At 35.5% G+C, this 24,749-nt stretch overlaps 1 protein-coding gene across 5 annotated transcripts in view; it reads right to left on the bottom strand.

The window, feature by feature from the left end:
- Positions 1–24,749, bottom strand: part of LOC142337656 (uncharacterized) — a 138,840-nt gene that overhangs the window by 71,500 nt on the left and 42,591 nt on the right. For all 5 annotated transcript variants that reach the window (XM_075387062.1, XM_075387060.1, XM_075387059.1 and 2 more), the window contains exons 8-12: positions 23,284–23,448; positions 9,352–9,532; positions 5,516–5,638; positions 3,252–3,380; positions 178–285 (exon numbers count right to left, since the gene is read on the bottom strand). In XM_075387062.1, the coding sequence (XP_075243177.1) occupies positions 178–285; positions 3,252–3,380; positions 5,516–5,638; positions 9,352–9,532; positions 23,284–23,448 (706 nt within the window). The remainder of the gene's footprint in view (positions 1–177; positions 286–3,251; positions 3,381–5,515; positions 5,639–9,351; positions 9,533–23,283; positions 23,449–24,749) is intronic.

Consider the following 24,749-nt stretch of genomic DNA (forward strand, 5'->3'; position numbering starts at 1 on the left):
AGGAAGTATCAAATGTAACAAACCAAAGCTTAGTTTATAAAACTAAAAGAAAACGTGGAAATGTCATTTGAACATTCTCAAATGTTCGGTACAAGGCACCTCACATCTTAGCATGATGATTGATCTTTTGAAAAACCGGACCACCGACAATTGATCGCAAACACAAAAACTGTTTACCTGTGGGTTCAGGGGAGACCACGACACTGGTAGGTGAGCTTGATGTACCTCCATTAACAACAGCCGACTTGCCGATCTCAGATAGCAACTCGTTGCTAGATGCCGATTCTAAAATAATTCAATCAATTTTTCGTTTTAACAGGCACAGACTCGGAAAGGATTCCAGCAAATTTTTAGCTTCAAAAATGGATTAATATTAGATGAATTTATCTGATCCTATTCAATTGAATTGACCTCTTTCTAAACAAGGGATGCTAAGATATCAGTGCTTGCAGCGATAACTACTAACTAGACTCATAACGACTAAATAGTATCTCGATATTTGCTCTAACTTTAAGGAAATTGAGTTCATTTATTGTTCCAACATTGGCTGAATATAGGCTTTTCTCTTCAGTCAAATTTTCAACTTTTTACATTAAAAAACTCGTTTTGTACCACTTAGAGATTTGATTTTTTTTAAATACAACTAGAACATTTTTAACGGGTAGAAAAAGATGAACAGCTTATTCTCCGTGTAAACGCAAAATACTCCATTTCGAGCGCAAATCGCTGTTTCCGAGAAGTTGGCAAAGTTAAGCAATTGAGCAAATATGATCGATCCAAATCCTAACGATATTATTGAACTTGCGTCAGAATTTAGATCGGTACAAAAGTGTGTAGCACTAAAAGGTTCAGACGCAGAAAAACGATAAGGCAATCGATCTCTTCACTTTAATCAATTTCAGGGACATTTTTTATTTTTTTATCCGGTCGACTATATCAAATAAACGCTCATTAAATTTTTAGCCGAGTTTATTACATTAAAGATAATTGCACTTAGGGTTGTTCCAGCATTAAGCAGAGATTCGCCAAATTGACAGTGAAAGAGTTTTTCCACTCAGAACCAGATTTTTTGGCAAACTTTTGAATAAACATAACCGACTAAACGTCGGAAGAATTGCTCTCGAACGACTAGTGGGAGCTCTAATCAATTGCAGCCTGCTTCAATCGGGGGGAGCCTAAATGGGACTAAGAAGTTCATTAGTGGGCTTCAAATAACCACAGAGGTTAATATATACCACTATTAAGATTTAAAGTAAAAAAAGGAACCAGTTTCGGCGCTTTTTTCATTTGACTTTTAGTATTAAATTGCCGCCAATTGAGTTCAGCTGCTTGAAATTGTGGTTCAGAGAGAATTTTAGATCACGCGAAACGCAAAAAGTCAAGGGCGTAAAAGTCACTCGAAAAGTCAAAAATGTCAAGCAAAAATTTTGCATAAAAAAAGACGTTGTGTTCAAGAGCAATTAAACATAAACCAACGAACGACGGACAAAATGCTCTCGAACGACAGGCGGGGCACTTCAATTCAGGGGATGTAGCTATATAAAAGGGTCTTTATGGGTGCAAAAAAGTCCGCCAAGGGTTGGATTTGAACCCACACAAAAGCATTAACCCCTTGGCCGTTAGGCCCTTGTGCTATCCTATACTACAATCTGTACTTAAGCAACAAACTTTACTTCGGTGCGCGAGCAATTAAATGACAGAAAAACGAAAAAGAAAAGGGTGAAAAAGCCGCTTGAGAAGTAAAAGAAAGTTCTGGAACAAAGGCCCAAAAACAGTTAACCAAAAATTTTTCATAAAAAAACACAAAGACGTTTACAATAATTGCATCGAACTTCGTTCAAGAGCTATTAAAAAATAATGGTAGTCGGATTGCACAACTGAAGAATTTTTGATCTCATAATTTGTTTCAATTTCCTCTTCTTGATGGGAACACTTGATAGATGGGGAAGTAAAGTACTCCAACGGCAGCAAGGAAAGCGATAACAGAGTAACGGGCAAAAAGCAAAAAAAAATTGACATCCCAAATTGGTTAAGTTAAGTAATCAGGACATGCATTTTTGCAAAAAAAACTGCTTGTGGTCAGAGCAATAATTAAACATAGCTATCAGATTGCCAGAAAATAGCCGCAATAGCTTCGTAGATCTGCAGTCTCAAAAAAAAACAGTAAAAAAGAGACAAAAAATAATCTTTTCATTGCTATGTTATATTTTGATTAAGAATATGTATTAATTTATTGCTGCCTCTATCAGCTGCTCTCAAATGACCTTCATTTGTGACACACATTCACTTGACCTTTTCTCTTTGAATTAAAACAATTAAAAGTCAATTTCAAAGTGAGGAAGTCATTTTTGAGAGTGAGTTAAGTTACGTGGGGCCAAAATCACGCAAATGAACAAAAATCGCTCCACTACGACCAAAAAATGACGTCACGCACGCAATTCAGTTGAAATTGCATGAACGAATGAACAAAAAGCAGGTTTGATGTGGTTGTGAAGTCATATGGTCGTAGCACAAATCTTGACAAAGAAATAAAACAAACATAGCAGGACAAGTCCTGACGTACAATTCAAAGCATTTTCATTGACTAAACAAAAAAACTAGACCTAGAACGGACTATAATTGAATTACGAAACCAATTTCTAAAAAAAATAAGATAAAACCAACAAAACAAAAATCAATGTCAAAATGCCGCTAGCGAGAACAAAAAACCACTAGCGAGCAATGTAAATTTGATTTTAACAAAAAACTAGGCCTAGAATGAACTATGAATGGATTAGGAAAACCATTTAGAAAAAAAACGATCCAAAAAATTGAGAAAACAGTAAAAACCAAAGTGAAATTGCCGCATGTGAACAAAAAACCACTAGCGAGAAAGCGAACTTTTGTTCAAACACCGTTTTCTCATTCTACTTTAAAAATTAGAGATAAAAAATGTCACGCCGCAAAACCACCCGCTTTTTCGCCCCATTTCCCTTTTCGGCGTGACCAAAACAACTACTCCAATTTGACTTCAAAAATCATGAAAATGTGTGAACAGATCTTAAAAAAAAGACAGAGCTCCAATACAATTCAAATTCTTTGAATTGTAAAAAATCATTAAAAGCCAAGAGAAGGCCATTAATAGCCCCAGCTATCGCTGTGCGGCTATTAACAAGACATGAAAACATAATTGAGCGGATTGGTCAACACTGATTGCTCATTGAGGTGTCTCATCGCTAAAATTCATCACCGAAGTTTAAACCAATCTGTACCTCTTGAGACGTTCTCGTGTTCATCTTCAACCGAATTGACACTCTCCATACTCTTGTTCATTTTAGAGCTACTGCTATTACCCTTTCCTCCCCCAGTCTGACTGGTCGAAGTCGGCGATAAATTCTCCCCTGAAAAGACAACCTCATTTGATCATACACCATTAGCACAAGGAGGATTAGTAATGTGCACATTCCCACAAATTTTTGGCTCATTACAAATGTTTTCTGAGCATCCATTTAAAAAATTGTTAATATAGAGACATTGGTGCTAGGGCAACAGATCGAAAGGACAATAGATTGAAAGCGAATATTTGAGCACTCACAAAATGCTACAGCGCATAACATAGTCGGTTGTGATAATATTTTCGGTTTTGATAGATTTATATCAAGTCCCACGGGCCGCTGAGGCATGGCCATGGCTCGCGAGGCATGTCCAAATGCGTTAATGATATGTTAAAGCTACCAAATATATTTTAATTACAGTCAAGAAGAAAATTTCAATTCAAAATTGAAATGAACGTGAAACTCTAAAAATCATTGTTTTCAGTCGGAAAGATTTCACAAACTAACAAGCAATTCCGAATCTCTTCTATCAACCAATAAATATAGTCAAATAGCTGATGCAAAAATCAGTTCTTTAGATCATTGAATTCAAGAAACCTGAACTTGAACCACTTCGATAAAACAAAATGAAACGATACCAACCAATAAAAAACTAAGACGCTAAGATACCTAGCTCCTTATTTAAAACGAAAAATGAAAAATGGCTTTCAAACTCAAAAGAGCCTAAACTTACGATATTCAAGCCTGTCTTCAAGTTTCTTTGACTCCACAAGCATGTAAATGTCATGCCATCTCAACCAAAACAAATTTTAGGCTCTGAGTTCCAACTTTTTTTATCATAGCCAGCAAATTGCCGGATTAGTAGCGAATTAGCTTACAGGCTGTAGAAAAATATACCAACATAGAGAATTGTCAAGTTGCTGATGCATCTTATGATCAACATTTGAAAAAATAAATTTCAAAAAGCTGTCTTTATTTTGGCTGCCAATGCCTTATTATAAGGTCTTCATTATTTCATTATATAGGAATCTCTTATTGACTTCAAAATTGCGTAGTAACCTTTCGTGCCCTTAAAGTTCATTTCCAGAGATGAAATACTAACATAAAACTCACTCCCAATTAGTTCAAGATCGGACGTCAACATAAAAGCCACAAAAGAGGAGAGGATCGGCGGTCTCAACGTGTGAACTTATCCGCTGCCTTTGAGTTCTGTCACTACTTTACAATTAGAGGATACATTTGATATCGCAAAACGAATCCCTTTCTCGCTCCAATTCCTATTTCGGCGGAATTAAATCACATCCTTAATTAAATCTTTATTCCAATCTGCTATTTAAAGCTCAGAGTAGCTGAATGAGGGTAATTAAAAAACGAACTGACTCAATGTGTTATTGAAAGAATAGTTATGATCAGGTGCAAATAAATTGCCATGCGTCTTCAATGACGAACATTTTCCCGAAAAAACAAGCCAACGAACGTTGGACAAATCGCTTTCAAACGATAGGCGGGGCAATTTAAGGTCTAGCCTACAGAACTTCTTATGGATGGAAAATACCGACAAGAGAGGGATTCGCACGCCATCTCTAGTGCCCAGCCTGAGATCTTAACTCCATCGCTTAACTATTATTAATGAAAAAACACCGCTTAAAATCGCTTTTATGTTCGCAACATACTCAGAATCAGAGCAATTTAGAACATAAATCGGCTAACATCGGACAAATTACTCTCGAACGATAGGCGGGGCAAATTAATTTTGAAGGGGATGTAACCTAGATAATTTTTCTTTTGTGAGCAAAAATGTTTGAACAAGGAGGTGTTGAAATCCAAGAGACCCGTAGTAAGAGTCGGAAGCATTATCTCGACTATGATTTCCTGTTGATATCATATCATACAATTGCTCTTGTTTTAGAAACAGAATTTTTGAACAAGAGCAATTTAGGTCACGAAAAATCAAAAGTCACTCGAGAAGTGAATTCGAAACAATTCTCTACAAGAAAATGGTCAAGCAAAAAACAACAGTTACAATAATTGCCTCAAATTTAGTTCGAGAGCAATTAATCACACATAAAACAAGAAGTCAAGCGTGAAGTGCTTCGAGAGCGAAAGAATGGTTTTCACAAAAGCTTTCAAGCAGAAATTTTCCATAAAAAAGACACGCGTTTACAATGACTGCTTCAAACTGTTCCAGAGCAATTAATTACCTGATTGCGACGATTTCATCGCTGATTTGGAATCCCCACTGATATCAGAGGCTGTCTGCTTGTGCTTGGGGCGAATTTTCTTTAGTGCCGAACCAATGCCACCACTCTTCTTCTCCTTCCTCTCTATAAGTTGAAAAACAAACATTAAATATACCATCCCATTGTTTTAAGGGAAATCAGATTTTAAGTTAATTGAACTTAATTATAGATTTACAAAATTTTAGACTTGTTGCAATATTTTATATTCTCTTCAAATTGCGCTGTTTAGTGCATTTGCGTCGCCGAAGACGCAGGTTTTGCACAAAAATGCGCGTTAATTAAAACAATATTTAACTCTCAGATGGATTTTACAGATCCGGTTATTTTCACCATTCCTACAACTTATGACGTTCTGTTCTGTACCGTCTGATTGTAAAAAAAGCGATAGATACAAACATGGTCAAACAAGACGGCTCAGACGAGTCTGTGCGTAGCACAGAATGTTCCACCACACTTCCAGAACTCTCAGCCCTCTTTAATAAATTATATTTTTTATCAGAGGTCTCCATTAACAAATGAACAAAAAGCAGATTTGAAGTGGTTGTGATGTCATATGGTCGTAACAAAAACTTTGACGACGAAATAAAAAAAATACATAGCAGGACAAGTCCTGATGTACAATTAAAACACTTTTCATTGAATAGACGCAAAATTGGACCTAAAATGGACTATGAGTGAACTGAGAAAAACATTTCTAAAAAAAAAACAGATCAAAAAACAAAAACAAAAACAAAAACGTCACATGCCACAGCGAGAACAAAAAACCACTAGCGAGAAATGTTAATGTGATTCTATCAAAAAACAAGGCCTAGAATGAACTATGAATTTCTGTTCTCTGATTTGTACAGTAAAATAAAAATACCCGACAGATTGCCGGAAAATAGCCGCCGTTGATTTCCATAACCACGATTGGGATTGAAAGAAGAGAAAAAATGGGGGAAAAATGATTTTTGTAGAAAAACCATTTTAAAATGCGAAGCTTTTTAGGTCATTTCGTTGTTGAACAGACTCCTGCTTCAAAGTGAGACAATACAGAGGCTAGTATCAAAACCAATAAGCATTAGAGATGCTAACTAAGACTTATAAGAACCAAGTTCGAGTAACGGCCATCTAAAACTGGTCTTTATGGGTTTATCTCGTTTCTATTTCTGATTTCGTTTTTTAATACTGACTCTGTTCATTTTGAATTGCTTTGTTGAGCAACTGCTGTCTAAAAACACTTTTAGCAGAATTAGAGAAGAGTGAAACTATCCTAGAGAAGTCAAAAAGATTTCACGCAAAACATTGAACAAGCTGAACCACAGAGACTGAGGTAAAGCGACAAAGTTTCAACGTATAATTCAAAGAATTTTCATTGACTAAACAAAACTTAGACCTAGAACGGATTATGAGTGATTTCGGAGAACCATTTACCAAAAAATTAGATAAAAAAAATTAAAAAAAGAATCAAAATTGAAATGCCGCATCAATTTTGAATTGAAAATTAAAATATTGGGAAAATTATTTGCGAAAATCATTTGAGAAAATTGGGAAAAAATCAGCTCAGAAAAATTAAACAGAAAACAGACAATTTTAAAAAACCAATAGCGGGAAATGGAAAATTGGTTCAAAAAACAAACTAGGCCTATTATGAACCAAGAAAGGACTGGAAAAACTCTTTAGAAATCCGATCCAAAAAATTGATAAAACAGAAAATATTAAAGTGAAATTGCCACATGTGAACAAAAAACCACTGGCGAGAAAGCGCATTTTTGATCAAACACCGTTTTCTCAATCTGCTTGAAAATTAGAGTAAAAAAATTTCACGCCGCAAAACCACTTGCTTTTTCGCTCCAATTCCTGTTTGGGCATGACCAAAATCACTACTCCACTTTGACTTCAAAAATCGTGAAAGTGAGTTAACGCATACATCTTAAAAATATTGCAGGACAAGTCTTGACGTACAATTCAAAGAACTTTCATTGACTGAACAAACAACTAGAACTAGAGAAGACTATGAACGAATTGGGAAAATCATTTCAAAAAAATCAGATAAAATATAAAAAACAGAAAATCAATGTCAAAATGCCGCATTTGAACAAAAACCCACAAGAGAGATGAAAATTTGGTTCAAAAAACAAACTAGGCCTAGAATGAATTATGAATGGATTGAGAAAACCATTTAAAAAAATCCGCTCCAGAAATCGAAAAAAGTGAAAATCAAGTCCTGACGTACAATTGAAAACATTTTCATTGACTAAACAAAACTTAGACCTAGAACGGACTATGAGTGAATAGGGAAAATCATTTCTAAAACAAATCAGCTCAAAAAAAACACAAAAAAAAACAATTTTCAAATGCCGCAAAAACCACTAGCGAGAAATGGAAAATTGGTACAAACAAAAAACTATGCCTATAATGAACCTTGAATGGATTGGGAAAACCATAATCCGATCCAAAAAAACAGTAAAACAGAAAAAAAAATAAAGTGAAATTGCCGCATGTGAACAAATCACTCGCGAGAAAGCGAATTTTTGTTCAGACACCGTTTTCTCACTCTTCTTCAAAATTAGAGCCAAAAAATTTCACGCCGCAAAACCACTCGCTTTTTTGCTCCAGTTCCTGTTTTGGATTGACCAAAACCAGTACCCCAATTTGACTTCAAAAGGCTTGCAAATGAGTGAACAGATCTTAAAAAAACATAGCAGGTTAGGTCTTGACATACAATTCAAAGAATTTTCATTGACTAAACAAACAACTAGAACTAGAGCGAACTATGAATGAATTGGGAAAACTATTTTAAAAAGATTAGACAAAATTAAAACATAGTCGCAATAGCTTCGTAGATCTGCGGTCTCAAAAAACAGTTAAAAAGACAGACCAAAAAAAATGGTCTTTTCATTGAAGGCTGATATTTATATTTTGATTAAAAATCTGTAAAGTTTTTGCTGCCTCGATTAGCTGCCCTCAAATAACCTTAATTTAGATTGACACACACCCATTTGACCTTATCTCTTTGAACAAAAGACAATAAAAGTCAATTTCCAAGGCAGGAAGACATTTGTGAGAGTGAGGAAAGTCAAGTGTGCTCAAAAATTTAATCACGCGAATGAACAAAAAACTCGCTCCACTATGAGCAAAAAATGAGGTCACGCACGCACTTCAGTTAAAATTGCATGAACGAATGAATAAAAATCAAATTTGAAATGGTTATGACGTCATATGGTCGTCACAAAAATCGCAACGACGAAATAATAAAAAACCAAGAGAGGGCCAATAATAGACCCAGCTATCGCCGTGCGGCTATTAGAAAAACAAATCAATGTCATTATGCCGCATATGAACGAAAACCCACTAGAGAGAAACGAAAACCCACCAGAGACAAATGAAAACTAGGCCTAGAATGAACTATGAATGGATTGGGAAAACATTTACAAAAAAATCCGGTCCAGAAATTTGAAAAAACAGTGAAAATCAAAGCGCAATTTCCGCACGTGATCAAACAATCAATCGCGAGAATCAATTAGAGTGAAAAAAGTCATGCCACAAAACCACTCGCTTTCTCGCTCCACTTCCTGTTTCGGCGTGACGAAAATCACTACTCCAATTTGACTTAAAAATCATGAAAAGCTGTGAACAGATCTTAGAAAAAGAGAGCACCCCCATTATATTAGGAACTGTAAAAAAAACAAGAGAAGGCCAATAATAGCCTCAGCTATCGCTTCGCGGCTGTTAAAAAATAGGAGCGCTGTAATAGCCGGCTGAGAAGCTGAGGCGGCTATTAAAAACATAGCCCGAAAATATCAACTATATAGTACCTCCAGTATGTGACGGGCTAGTTTCTCCCAGAATATCATCCAGAGAAGACTGACTGGCACTTTTGTTTTTGTTCAGACTTGAACCACCACCTTTATCTCCTTTTCCGCCAACAGCTGCAGATGCAATGTCTTTAGAAACACTCACTACGGCACCGTCAATTTCATCATCTGAGGCCTCTGTCTGTAAATAAAAAATACTCGGAAATCAGATCTTATTTGTTACTTTAACATTCCCAACTTATATCTTTCGATGATTGGAACAACTGGTCTGACCACTGCAATAAAGAAAACTGGATTCAACCAACGAACAAAACACCTGATTAAAGAATAGCACACGACTAAGTTTCAATTGAATAATTCCAGAACAAAAAAACGAAAATGTTATAAATTTCAAAAAGCGTTTCGAAAAAAAATCTTACTAATTTGTACGATCATTTTGTACAAGAAAGCTTCTAAAATCACAAAAATTTCTACGGATCAAAGCTACGTAAACTGATTCAGAATTAGCGGTAAGATGAGGTAGCGCATTTTCAAGGGAAAAAGTGCAAATATTTACATGGCCCAAGCTACTGAAAAGCAGACAAGATTCCACTTTTGTTCCTCGATGGGATCGATAGAAATTCCGTGTAGCTTCACGAGATTGTCCATTATAAGAGGTCGATATATTTTGGGCTAAGTTGTACGACGACCCTCGATGCTCCTCCATTACAAATCAGTGTCTTCAATGGTAAGAAACAAATTTAATTCACGATTTGGTATACCAAAAAACACAAAAAAACACAACTTAATTACTTCAACCAATAAATCAAGAGGACAATCAACGAGTTCAGATTAATAATCTGTTTTTCAAATTGCACGAATATCATCGATAAAACATATCATCAATTTCGAGCAACCAATCAAATCATATCAATGGATTGACAAATGTAGATGAACGAATTTTAGTATTCGAAAACTCAAAACAAAGGCATGAAGAGATGGATATAATTGCATAGGTTTAACATTACATTAAAACTAAATCAATGGCCCACTAATTTGTAAAAAAAAAGCAACGACAACAACCAAATAGCACTCTAGGGATTATTATCTTGAATCAAAATTCGGGATAAAAATATTGGCTATTAATGATGACGATCATTTCAAATTAGAATTGTTCACGCGTAACAATTGGAAGTCACGACAGGTGACCAGAATGACATTTATTTGTTCACGTGCCCATAAAAGTGAGCCAGCGGAACTAAGACTTCCAAATCTCATTTGGAAACCGCACTGAAAACCAGTATGTGCTAAGAATAGCAAACACAAACACCATTCTTTGCCGTCAGCTGCAGACAGAAGACAAATCATTCAGAAATATATAAATAAAAGGATACTCTTCAAAACTGAAAACCGAAAAAAAACCGAATGCAATACGCTTTCAGCCGACGCGAAGCCCGCAGAACAAGCGGAGCCCGCAGCTTGGAACAAGCGAAGCCCGCAGTTTGAACAATTAAATGAATTTCACACATTTATCATTATTAAAGTTTATATGATAACATAAACCTCTTTGCAGTTATTAAAAGATTAACCGATTAATGTCACACAAATTGCTCTCGGACGACAGGCGGGGTAAATTAAAACAAAGGAGTCTGTAACCTAGATAAATTTTTCTTTATGGGTGCAAAACTCCCTTGTGAGGGTTTCCAAACCCCGACCTCCAGCGTGTTAACCTGATGCATTTATCACTCAGCAACCAGGCCCTTCTGCAATCCTATCTCACTATCGCTTTTGCTTGAGCACCAGACTTAATTTCTGAATAAGAGCAAATTAGGTCAAGATAAAATCAAGAAGTCAAGCGCGGAAAAGTCACTCGAGAAGTGAAATAGAGAAAATAATCTACACGAAAATGGCCAAGCAATAATTTTGTATCAAAAAGACACGCGTTTACAAAAACTGCTTTAATCTTCGACCGAGAGCAATTAAAAATGTATGGATGAGAAAAATAGTACCTGAACAAATAAAAAAACCCGGAAAATTCTATAAACTCAAAACATACATTAAAATTTTTAAAAATCTGCTACGAACCAATACCGCCAGATATCAATTTTATACAGAGTCAAGTATCTATCTCGAAAAATGAATTAAAAACATACCCGGCAGATTGCCGGAAAATAGCCGCCGTTGATTCCAATAAGCATGATTGGGATTGAAAGAATAGAAGATATTGAAAAAAAAAAGATTTTTGTACAAAAACATTTTTTAAGTCCGATTTATTTTGATGGCATTTCGTAGTTGAACATAACGTACTTCTCTTTCTTAGAGAGAGGCTACAGGGGCTACTATCAATACCAATAAGCATTAGAGATGTTGACTAAGACTTATAGGAACGACGTTCAAATAGCGGGCATCTAAAATTGGGCTTTATGGGTTTATCCCGTTTCTACTACTGACTTCAATTTTTTATACTGACTCTGTTCATTTTGAATTGCTTTGCTGAGCAACTGCTGTTCAAAATCACTTTTAGCAGAATGAGAGAAGAGAGAAACTAGGCTAGAGAAGTCAAAAAGATATCACGCAAAATGTTGAAAAAGCGGCAAAATGAGGTAAAGCGAAACATTTTTTTTATTCGACGAAGTAAAAAAACATAGCAGGACAAGTCCTGACGTACAATTCAAAGAATTTTCATTGACTTAACAGAAAAACTAAACCTAGAATGGACTATGGGTGAATTGAGAAAAACATTGTTTTAAAAAAAATAGAAAAATAAGAAAAAAAAGCAGAAAATCAATGTCAAAATGCCGCATGTGAACAAAAAAACCACTAGCGAGAAATGAAAATTTAATTCAAACAAAAAACTAGGCCTAGAATAGCGTTGAATGGATTGGGAAAACCATTTAGAAAAAAAATCCGATCCGAAAAATCAAAAATCCAGTAAAAATCTGAGTGAAATTTCCGCATGTGAACAAAAAACCACTAGCGAGAAGCCGAATTTTTGTTCAAACACCGTTTTCTCAATCTACTTTAAAATTAGAGCGAAAAAAATTCACGCCGCAAAACCACTCGCTTTTTCGCTCCATTTCGTTTCGGCGTGACCAAAATCACTACTCCAATTTGACTTCAAAAATCATGAAAATGTGTGAACAGATCTTAAAAAAAAGACAGCGCCCCAATACAATTCAAATTCCTTGAATTGTAAAAATAGGAGCGCTATAATAGCCGGCTGAGAAGATGAGGGCGGCTATTAAAAAAATAATAAGACGCCAAATTGACAACACCTGTTAATGGCACCGATATGTTAAATTGAATCATTATTTAGTCCAAAATTACAGCATACAACGTACGAAAGTACAGTACATAGTGCAAAATTGGAAAAGGACAGCAAAAAGAGCTCGATCAGCTCAACAAGCCCATAAGATTCTGTAGAGACTCATCTCAAAACCATTGGAAGTAGTCTTTGATGACCGGCCGTATACAAGTGTACCATATAATATTATGGCATCACAAAGGATTGATGGAACAGTAGTAAGCTTAATGGAAAAACTCCTAATATTTTTCGAGATAACTGCTTCAGCTCTTTGGTTAAGGTTTCACAATGTTTTTTAAAATTACGCCTATCATCAAGAATAACCCCTGAGTATCTATAGTGAGAAGGATTGGGTCCATGCCAGGTTTTTCTACCGAAACAGAGTGTTCCACTATTAAGAAACAATAACTGATAACTTATTTGTTTGAAACCATTGAGGTCATCTGCGAATTATGCGACCGTAATACCTTTAAATCCAATAGGTATATCAGTTATATAACGGAGAAACATAAGATCACCAAGAACAGGGCCTTGTAGTACACTTGTTTGAAAATTCTTCCATGTTTGATTACGTGTTATTCACAACTACCTACTAGCATCTTCTTTTTAAGTAACTTGTTAGTAATTGGCTGATATTTTCTATAAATCCATAATTTTATTATTTCTAAGAAGTATGTTGTGACCAAGAGTATCAATAGCTTTTCATTAAATCAATGAAACAGAAATAAGCAGGACCCTTTTTAATTGCGTCATCACGATATTCAAACATTCCATTCATAGCATGAAGAGAGAATCTTTTTTGGAAAACCAAATTCCTCGCGGGTTAGGATATTTAATTTGATAGTAAAGCTTATGATACGATTATAGACAAATTTTTTAATAACGTTGCTTGATGAACTAAGCAGACTGACTTCGGAAGACTTCGGGAGGGGTTATATACATGCTAAAAAAGCACATGGTAAAAATTCATCTTCAAAATCTTACGTTTAAGCCTAATCTTGTTTTCGCTTGTTAACTACCCGGTGATGGCTTCAACAAAACTTGTCGCTTCAACGAATTAAGTGGTGTCAAGTCTTTTAGCACTTTATTGCTCATTGGCACCACTGCAAAATAAGTTTCAAAGTTTGAGAACGTTTTGCTGGTGCTGTTCATTGACGCAGATTTTCTATGTTTCTCAACAAAACCACATAGCCTGTCAATGTGCTCAAAACATGATTTGAACGTTTGTTGTTGACCTGACGAATGTCCAAAAGTTTCACGTCTGTTGCGTTTCCATCGTGTCTTCACTGTTTCTTTATATTTTTTGGAATTCCAACTTTGAATTTTAGTTTTTATCAAAATCGATGTTTATGTCCTGTCATATAAACTGTAGTAGCTTCCACCTCCGATTTTGAGTTCACTGTTTTCCATTTTTTATCAGACGAGCTAGTTTTTATGATAACCTGGTTTTGATGAGATGAGATAAACAAATTTTTCTCAAACGGCTGTACTTGAAGATATGTCGCTCATATTCAACTAATCTTTCATTAATATACACCGACAACTGGTCATTCTCAAGATTCAATCTGAGATTCCACACCGCATTCCGTTGACGATGAAAGACAAACAAGGTTTTGGAAGGTCAATTTTGTTCGGTAAGTAATGACAAGAAAAAAAGTCTTGAGGTTGTATTAATGTTTTTTTGGATGATTCGAACAATTTTGTGCACGGGTACTTCACCAGCAGTGCGAATATCGTGAAACATGAGGCATAATTGTGCTTTCATCTCGGCATTTTCATTCAATAGTTTTCCTTAATTTTGGTATTTTGCTCTTCACTGTGAGAAATTAGTGCCTCAAATAAAGCCCTGTAGAAATTGCGTCCGCTAATTGAGTATTTTTTAACAAGGATTTGAGATCCATTTTCAAGTTCCAATATGTAGCTGTGTCTAATAATTAGCCTTAATCCTGGCACGCTTTTATAAATTTAAAACAGGTTGAGGCATTAAAAGGATAAAGCAAGTAGTAGTAGTAGTAATAGTAGTAAAAGACTCAATTCCTTGTTAGGGAAGAACATAAAAGCGTACAAAGAACGCTAAAAAAACTTTTACAGATCAAAAGGTGATTAAATTAAGACTAAGTTCTGCAAAAAGTGCAACAGCATTTCATATAAAAAGAACATGAGTTTTCCAGGTCAAAAGTATTCAATTCGAGTGAGTAAAAACTGGTCAATTGCATACGTAAACTGACGTTTAGACATGTCAAAGTCGATAATCTTCATTCGCATCAGATGATTTGCGGCACGTTGAGATGACTCAAAAAGTTTTCGTCTGTCTTAAATTTCCTGTTTTTTGAAATTTCAAAATGTCCAAAGTGATGAATTCTTGATGTCGAGGTGACAAGTTGCATTAAGATTTGAATCAATAAAACCCTTTAGTAATTTCCATAAAAGGAGTAGGTCTGTTCTTATTAACTGAAAAGAAACGGGCAAGACGTCCAAGACTTTCAAACTTTCAAGGTAAGACTTTTTACAATTCAGAAACCATTTGATACAGCGGTGTTGAAACTTTTCCAACTTTCGCAATGCCGAAATTGAAGGATAACCACGCAGGCGAACCGTACTCCAAAATAGACGACACCATCGATTTATATAAAAGTTTTCTTCTAGAGACACAAACTCCGATTGGAACACTACGCTTCAAAAAATTTAAAACTTGTAGCCTTTGCAATGCTGAGGTCAACATGCATATCCCAACAAAATAAACCGTTCACAGTGATGCCCAAATCTACAATTGAATCCACGTGTTTCAAGCGCGACCCTTTCAAAGAGAGCTCAGCATTGTTGTAGCGTTGACTAAAAGACAAAATTTTACACTTGTCCGGATGGAAACTCGTTTAAAATTGACCAGGAGGATAAGCTGTCTATATCATTTTGAATTTTGTCGATTGAAGAAAGAAAACAATATAAGGTCATCGCAATAAAGAAAATATTCAGAATGTTGTATTGAGTCTGCAACATCGTTAATAAAAATGATAAACAGAAGTGGACCCAGCACGCTACCTTGAGGAACTCCTGACGTCACCACTGCTTCACTTGAAAAACATCCCTCAACTTTAACAACTTGCTTTCGACCGGTGAGATATGATTGAAAGAGCATTAGGAGATTGTGATCAAAACCAAATGAAGATACTTTATGTAACAGTAACCCGTGCGAAACTGAATCAAAAGCTTTTTTCACATCAAAATATACAGTCAAGCAATCGTGAGTTGTATCTTTAGCAGCATAAACTTTGTCCAAGTATGAAATTGACAATTTAGGTAGGATGCTGATAGGTCTGTAGTTTGTCACATCGGATGTTGACCCAGATTTGTGAAGCGGAGTAACGTTTGATGTTTTCCACTGAGAAGGCCACTGCTGAGTTTTGGTAATCCGCAAGAAAAACTCGAAGACCAATGGTGACAATTGTTGAGCACACTCTTTTAGTACAAAAGACGGAATTGCGTTCATGCCCATTGATGAATCGTCGGGAATTCTGCTTAGCAAATTGTACACGTCGTCAATTGTGAAAGAGAAATCTTCCAAGAGAGCGACTGCTCTTAGCTATGTATTCTGTTGCTGAATTTTGCTGACTTGGAACACGTTTCTCAAAAGTATAATCCAGCATCAGTTTCGCCAGAAAAAATCTAGATTCGCAGTTGCCATTACAAAAAAAGAAAAAAAGATTTAGTATGTTTATCGCAATAAAGCTAAGCAATTATTATTTGCAGCAATTACCAGCTATAACCATATCTTCATCTTAAGAAACTACGAAAAAAATCCGGTTCAGTATAATATCCAGATACAGACATAGCCGCAGTTTGGGAAAAAAGACGCCGTTGGCGCGCTTAAAGCAAAGCGGGATTAAAATAGAAAAATAAAGAAATAGAAATTGATATAATTTTTTCCTAAGTGTTCTAATTCGGTGTGCAGTTTCAGTTAGATTATAAAACTATACTTAATTCAGTTTCTAAACTGAAAGCCACTAAGCTTACTGTCAGCTAGCAATTGCTCTAATGAACTCTGATAACCTTTCAATTTCTTTATCAATTTCTTTTGATTTCGCTCTAAAGACGTCGACTGTATTCACTACATTGTGTAATTAAATGTCTGAAAGAATTTGAAATCCATTCAGTTGAAAGTGAGTAAGGCAAGTCAGAAGTCAAACGTGAAAATCATGACTTATGTAAAACAAAAAAAAACCTGATCAAAAGGTAAAGCGACATAAAACACATACCTGGAAGACTCCGGAATTGACTCGAAGTAAAAAATAAGTTACACCAGCCAACCACTAACTGGTTCAAATTGTCAGGGAGAATTATTATGAAAAGTTTTCCAGGAAAAACTTTATAAGCAGCATTTCCAGCAGCATTGTGCATGATAGATTTCTGATATATGTTAACATAGCTCCACAATTGACTACAAAACAATCGAGATGTTTCGATAGGATAAATAGTCGATATGTCTCGATAAAGGAGAAAACCGAGCACAAAGAAATAGTTAAAGAACAAATCCCAAAAAATCTGTTAAATATTTTAATAAACTTCGCTGAAAACTGCAACACCTCAATAAACCGTTCCCAACACACATTAAGACGCAGTTCCTGCTGATCTATTGAGCACCTACGCGACACCCAAACGCACTGTAAAACACATAAAAAGTGAGCAAGAACTAAAATTTACAAAAACAAATTACAAATTTACTTTTATTCTGAAAGTCAGAAAAAACGGAAGAATAACGCAAAAAACTATAAAAACAAAAATTAAGCGAAATAATCTTTTTATTAAGCCTATTTAAGTTTGTTAAAACAAACTCAAACTGATATTACCAATGTCAAAAGGCCACAAAAACAAACATACCCGGCAGATTGACGAAAAAAGCCGCCGTTGATTCCCATAACTCTATTGGGATTGAAAGAAAAGAAAATATCAACGACAATTGATTTTGTACAAAAACATTTTTAAGTGCGATTTATTTTGATGTCATTTCGTAGTTGAACATACTCCTGTCTCTCAGTGAGAGGCTACAGGGTCTAGTATGAGTACCAATAAGCATTATAGATAGTAACTAAAACTTATGAGAACAAAGTTCAAGTACCGGGACATCTAAAAAGGGGCTTTAAGGGTTTATCCCGTTTCTATTTCTGACTTTGATTTTTTTTATACTGACTCTCTTCATTTCGAATTGCTTTGCTGAGCAGCTGCTCTTTAAAAGGAATTTGAGCAGAATGGCAGAAGAGTGAAACTAGCCTAGAGAAGTCGGTAAAGCGAAAAAAGTTCGACGAAGTAAAAAAATAGGAGCGCTATAATAGCCGGCTGAGAAGATGAGGGCGGCTATTAAACATAGATACTAATTTTAATCAATTTTTTAACACCAGATACGGAAATGAATTAGGAAAACCGTTCAAAAAGCGTCTAAAACGGCGAAATCACTAAAATAGCTCAAGGTTGCATATAAACACTCATATATGATTGAAATGGTCAGACAGACTTCCAATCGAATAGTAACTTTATAAGATGGTTTAAAAACCACTTTACCCAAAAAAGTTAAGTAGAAACTAAAAAAGCTGCATCGAAAAAGTCGCGCGTGATCAAAATATTCCGCTCGCTTAGCAAAAAAATTTTTCACACCTACTTTTCTCACTCTCTCAAAAACGCGCAAAATGAACGAAAATCATTCTCTCTGCTCTTCAATTCGTTCAGCCGTTTGACCTAAATGCTTATTGACTTTTAGGTTGACTTTTATTGACGTGCGGCAATGACTTTTGCATGCTGTTTTAAATACAGTCCAAAAAATTTTCGATAAAAAAGACGCTCCACCAATACTCCTCTTCGAGTCGTAAAAAAGGAGAGCGCCTAAATAATAGCCGTTGAGAGGCTGACGGTGGCTATCAAAAACTAGCATTAAAACAACTATATCGGAAGCGCTGTCGACAACTGTCATAATGCTCTATTCAAAGTTTCAAATTGAGAAGTACCATCTTTTGTATGCTTGTAGTTTTCGACACCAAGTTAATCAAGAATTAACTCCAAGTGAATATAACAATTAAACATAGCCGGCAGATTGCCGGAAAATAGCCGCGATAGACGCTCGTGGCCTTCCATGAATTGAAACACCTAAAGAAATAAGATAGACAGATCGACCACCAGTCCTTTAATAGACCACTAGACTTTTTGGGTTAGCTTCGGACTGTCAATTTTTGACACATACGTTCTATAAGGAAAAAGTCCTTAAAGAGCTTTTTCAAAATTGATATTCGAAATCAAAAATTCAAGACTAATAATCACGAATTAGGGCATATAAGATTGGCACTACTTAGATGCACACTATTAACTAGTAAATCTTCATAAAAAATAAAATTCCATAAGTGAGTTCAGAAGTCATTTTTTTGAGTGAGGTAAGTCACGCAATTGACCTAAAAGCAGAAACGACGTCACGTAAATAAATTTTAACTGCAAAGCAATAGAAGTCACTGAAGTCAATTCCAAGAAGTCAGGTCGTAAGAATCATCGATGGAGACGACGAATTAAAAAAACATAGCAGGACAAGTCCTGAAATATAATCCAAGTAATTGAATGAAAGACTGACCTAATGAACCTGATGAGCAGATCAATTGAACAACCCCAGCCAACAAGACAAAATCTCAAAAGTTGAGAAACTAAAAGAATCAAACAAACTAACCAAAAAAGCGATCGTTGCTAAAACCCTTAAAGCTTTTAACCTGAAAGCCATATTTGACTCATTTCAAAATACTCATTAACTCATGCAAAAACCTTGAAAGAGATGAATCGGCCACTAAAAGTAGATAAACTGGACAAATATGACGATTGTATCAAGAAACTGAGAAGAGAAAATTTAACGAAAATTTCCAAAAATAGGGCTCTAAAAACGGTCAGAACATTTTTTTGACTCTGCAGTTCTGTTTTGTAAACCGTCTGCAACATATAAAAAGTTTCATTGGCCATTAAAGATAGTTAAACTCAGAGAATGACAAAAAATTGAAAAATTTGAATACAATCAAAACTTTATTTAAAAAATTCCCTACAATTGCAAAATTAAAACATTGGAAACTATTTTATTGCACCTAAAAACTATGTAGTAACATACTAGCAAATTCTATAGGAGGTTTCCTGGCCACTGAATAAAAATTTCAAAAAAATAAAGAAAAAAATTGCAACTATCAAAAAATTGATAAAAGATATTAAAATGTTGAATACCATTCCGTGGCCAAAAAATATTTTCAGCAATTTGATAGCAAACCCTAGATGAGGGTTCGTGCCCCCTCAGGCTGGAAAACTTGAATAATGACAATAAATGCCAGAAAATTTGAAAAAAAAAACAAGTTTGATTTTAAAAAATTCGTGAAGTTAATTAAAATGTTTAAAACCACTTCATTACCACTCGAAACTATGCAATAACCTATCATTAAACCCCAGAGGAGCTTTTTTTGACATCAAAGTCTGAAAAAACTCAAATGACAAAAATTTTCAAACAATTCGAAAAAATTAGTATAAATTACCGTGTTTATGTTTGGGGTAGCAATAGATATAGCGCTTAAAGTGGCCGTAAAAAGCAATTGCGTCTTGCAAAGGACCTTTATAAACTTTAATAAACCTCAATTTCAGACTGGTTCAACAAAAATTCAGACTGGTTTCATTATTTTAGGCTCAAAAACTCCCAAAAATGACCTTTTAACCTTGAATTACGGCCTTCCCAGTAGCTTCACCACTCTGAGTACTTGAGGGACTACCGAACGCGGGCCTCTAATGAAACTTGATGCCCGCTGAGCTTTACCTGTTTATCTCGTTTTGAAAGCTCAAAGTCATGAAAACAAGTGTGAAAACATCTTACAAAAATAAAAAAAACATAGCAGGACAAGTCCTGACGTACAATTCAAAAAATTTTCATTGACTAAACAGAAAAACTAGACCAATAATGGACTATGAGTGAATTGAGAAAACCATTTTTAAAAAATCAGATAAAAAATAAGAAAAAACAGAAAATCAATGTCAAAATGCCGCATGTGAACAAAAAACCACTAGCGAGAAATGAAAATTCAATTCAAACAAAAAACTAGGCCTAGAATGAGCTGTGAATGGATTGGGAAAACCATTTAGAAAAAAATCCGATCCAAAAAATCGAAAAAACAGTAAAAATCAGAGTGAAATTGCCGCATGTGAACAAAAAACCACTACCGAGAAACAGAATTTTTGTTCAAACAACATTCTCTCACTCTACTTTAAAATTAGAGCGAAAAAAACTCACGCCGCAAAACCACTCGCTTTTTCGCTCCATTTCCTGTTTCGGCGTGACCAAAATCACCACTCCAATTTGACTTCAAAAATCATGAAAATGTGTGAACAGATCTTAAAAAAAAGACAGCGCCCCAATACAATCCAATTCTTGGATTGTAAAAAAACCACGATGTCCCCAATAATAGCCGCTATCGCTTCGCGGCTATTAATAATCACGTCTATTAAAAAACTGACACTTTGAAAGCTTTCGCTGTTGTTTGAAATGGTTTGAATCAACACAGCCGAAAATGAGAACTAAACGGTTTGGTTGGTTTTTGTATTGTCTTTGTACACGGTTGAACTTAGACTTTGGGGTTGAATAGGTCAAACCGATTTCAAGCAGAAAATCGGAATCCGATATGCTAGGAAAAACATTTCCAAGGTAAACGGAATCGGAATGATGTTGAATACGAACAAAACAAGGAATGATTACCAATAAGTTTTCCCCACAATGTGAAAAATCCTCAAAAGTGGACCAGACGGATTTCTAAACAGATCGCATTGATATAGCAGGAAATAATAAACGTTTAACCTAAAATTTTTTCAGCAGTTGTCAAGATATAAAATAACTGACCACCCCTAGCATAAAATCAATCACAATACGGGGCCAGAGTTGCAACGTTTGCAAAACAGGCTAACTCAATTGTAGTGAAAGCTCTCTGCATCTTAATACGAATAAGCTGATGGGAGTTCGAATCCGAATGGCAGGAAACGTAAGAAAAGATCTGTTGCAAAAAAATGATTGTCATTTGAGATATAAAAACCTATGAAGATATAAAGATACAAACATAGCTGGCAGATTGCCAGAAAATAGCCGCAATAGATTCGTAGATCGACAGTCTAAAAAAACAGTAAAAAGACAGACCAAAAAATTCGTCTTTTCATTGAAGGCTGATCTGTTATATTTTGATTAAAAATCTGTATAAGTTATTGCTGCCGCTATTAGCTGATCGCAAATAACCTTCTTTTAGAGTGACACACACCCATTTGACCTTATCTCTTTGAATTAAAGTAAATAAAAGTCAATTTCAAATTGAGGAAGTCATTTTTGAGAGTGAGGTAAGTCAAGTGTGACCAAAAATTTAATCACGCAAATGAACAAAAAACTCGCTCCAATAAGAGCGAAAAATGACGTCACACATGCAATTCAATTGAAATTGCATGAACGAATGAACAAAAAGTGGCTGTGACGTCATATGGTCGTAACAAAAATCATGACGACGAAATAAAAAACATAGCAGGGCAAGTCCTGACGTACAATTCAAAGAATTTTCATTGACTAAACAGAAAACTAGACCTAGAACGGACTATGAATGGTTTGGAAAAACCATTTAGAAAAAAATCCGATCTAAAAAATCGAAAAAACAGTAAAAATCAAAGTGAAATTGCCGCATGTGAACAAAAAACCACGACCGATAAAGCGAATTTTTATTCAAACGCTGTATTCTTACTCTACTTTAAAATTAGAGCGAAAAAATTTCACACCGCAAAACCACTCGCTTTTTCGCTCCACTTCCTGTTTCGGCGTGACCAAAATCACTACTCCAATTTGACTTCAAAAATCATGAAAATGTGTGAACAGATCTTAAAAAAAACATAGCAGGACAAGTCCTGACGTACAATTCAAAGAATTTTCATTGACTAAACAGAAAACTAGACCTAGAACGGACTATGAATGGGTTGGAAAAACCATTTAGAAAAAAATCCGATCCAAAAAATCGAAAAAACAGTAAAAATCAAATTGAAATTGCCGCATGTGAACAAAAAACCACTAGCGAGAAAGCGAATTTTTGTTCAAACACCGTTTTCTCACTACTTTAAATTTAGAGCGAAAAAATTTCACGCCGCAAAACCACTTGCTTTTTCGCTCCACTTCCTGTTTCGGCGTGACCAAAATCACTACTCCAATTTGACTTCAAAAATCATGAAAATGTGTGAACAGATCTTAAAAAAAAAGACAGCGCCCCAATACAATTCAAATTCTTTGAATTGTAAAAAAAGACAGCGCCCCAATACAACTGGAATTGTATTGGGGCGCTGTCTTTTTTTTTACAATTCAAAGAATTTGAATTGTAAAAAAAAAGACAGCGCCCCAATACAATTCCAGTTCTTTGAATTGTAAAAAATCAAGAGAAGGCCAATAATAGCCCCAGCTATCGCTGTGCGGCTATTAAAAACTTTCAATGCCTAACATTGGCGTGGTGTTCTCTAAAGTCAGCGCACGCTAAACAACCAGCTGTTTCTCGATAGTTTTTAACTGCAACGTCGGCAAAATGGTAAACAATTTTAAAAAATTGTTCTGGGAAAACAGTATTTCCTTTCCTAGATTAAACCCTTACCTTGAAATCTTGTTTGTGCTGGTCTGAGTCTTTCTTTGAATTTGACTTAAACGCCGTATCAGTTGACCGTTTGCCTCCCGATGAAGTTTTCACAGCCGGCGGTCTTGTCGACTCTTCAAATGGTGCCACAAAGTTGGTGGGGTATAGGCCCGTCTTCCCATTTACCTAAAAACTTGCAGTTCTAGCCGAAGCTGGATAACAACGCTGTAATGTATAGGTGAAGTTTGCATAATCGAAACAAAGTAATGAAGGCATCTTATTAAATTCAATTGACATTATATTTTCTGTTTCATTCTGCTCTTCATTTATACGTTGTTAACTATATTTATAACTTGCTAGGTGAATGGTTCTGTTAACTTCAACAGCTATAACCATTAATATAGTTGGTATTAAATATATGTATTTCCTGTAACTATTGCATATTTTCACACAAATACAGACCTGACTTCCAAAGTTGGAAACATTTGAAATAACAAATCCCCAAGGATGACAGCGCTGAAATTACGAAGGCGTGGGGGTTTCAGCGTTAAAAATGAAGGCAACGCAATCTACTGTAATAAGAAAAATGCAATAATGATCGGTCACATTCATTAAATTCTTTACACAATTGCAAAAGGAAATATGCACCAAGCCTCAACAATTAGCGAACTTTCTCCTTAGATCACAGGCTCATATCTGTGAAATATAAATCTCAAACGTATAAGGTAAGTCGGATTGCATTAAATGCCTTAACTTGACATCAAGCTACAGTTGGCAGATTCTATTTGTTAAGACTCAAAAGCAACGTAGAAAAAAAGATGATGTAGAAGTGATGCAAGGTTTGCACCAAAAAAAATACGTCATGATCAGCATAATTATTTCAACCAACAAATTTATTTGGGGATTATTGTCCCAACCCTAAAATTTCAAATTTAGGGGTTAGGAACTTAATGCTATGACAATGGCCGTCTGGTCCCGGTCGGGGGAGATGCCGTTGTCGTCTTTCTTCTTCAATTCCTTGGGTTTTGTTGTTTCAAAATAGAATCCTTGTTTCAATTTCTTTATTCAATCATTTCTTTTGTTTCGCCACGTGCACCTTTGCTTAGCTTGTTTTCGATGATTATGATTCAAACGTGTCGAAGAAATCAAGTTTACAACATTTAGGCGGCAAAATGTAATTAAGAATTATCACATCGATAACATTCTCGGGGCCTACCTAACCTGCCGGGGGTGTTTTTGGGAAAACATGTGCAAGTTTAACAGCTGGTCGGGTTAAGAAGCCTAAAGCAGTTTTTACTTCACATGACCTAGCTGTTTTGTCGGGGCCGGTGAATGTCCTTGTCACGCGTCCCAGGGGCCAAATTCCTCTTGGGGTCCATTCTTCCAAAACCCAAACAACGTCATTCACTTCCAACTTGGCATCAGGCTTTAACCACTTCTTCCTTGTGTTCACGGTTGGAATGTACTCTTTTAGAAGTCTCTTCCAG

This window comes from Convolutriloba macropyga, chromosome 4, assembly GCF_964194025.1.
Source record: "Convolutriloba macropyga chromosome 4, txConMacr16.3, whole genome shotgun sequence".
NCBI classification, from domain to species: domain Eukaryota; kingdom Metazoa; phylum Xenacoelomorpha; order Acoela; family Convolutidae; genus Convolutriloba; species Convolutriloba macropyga.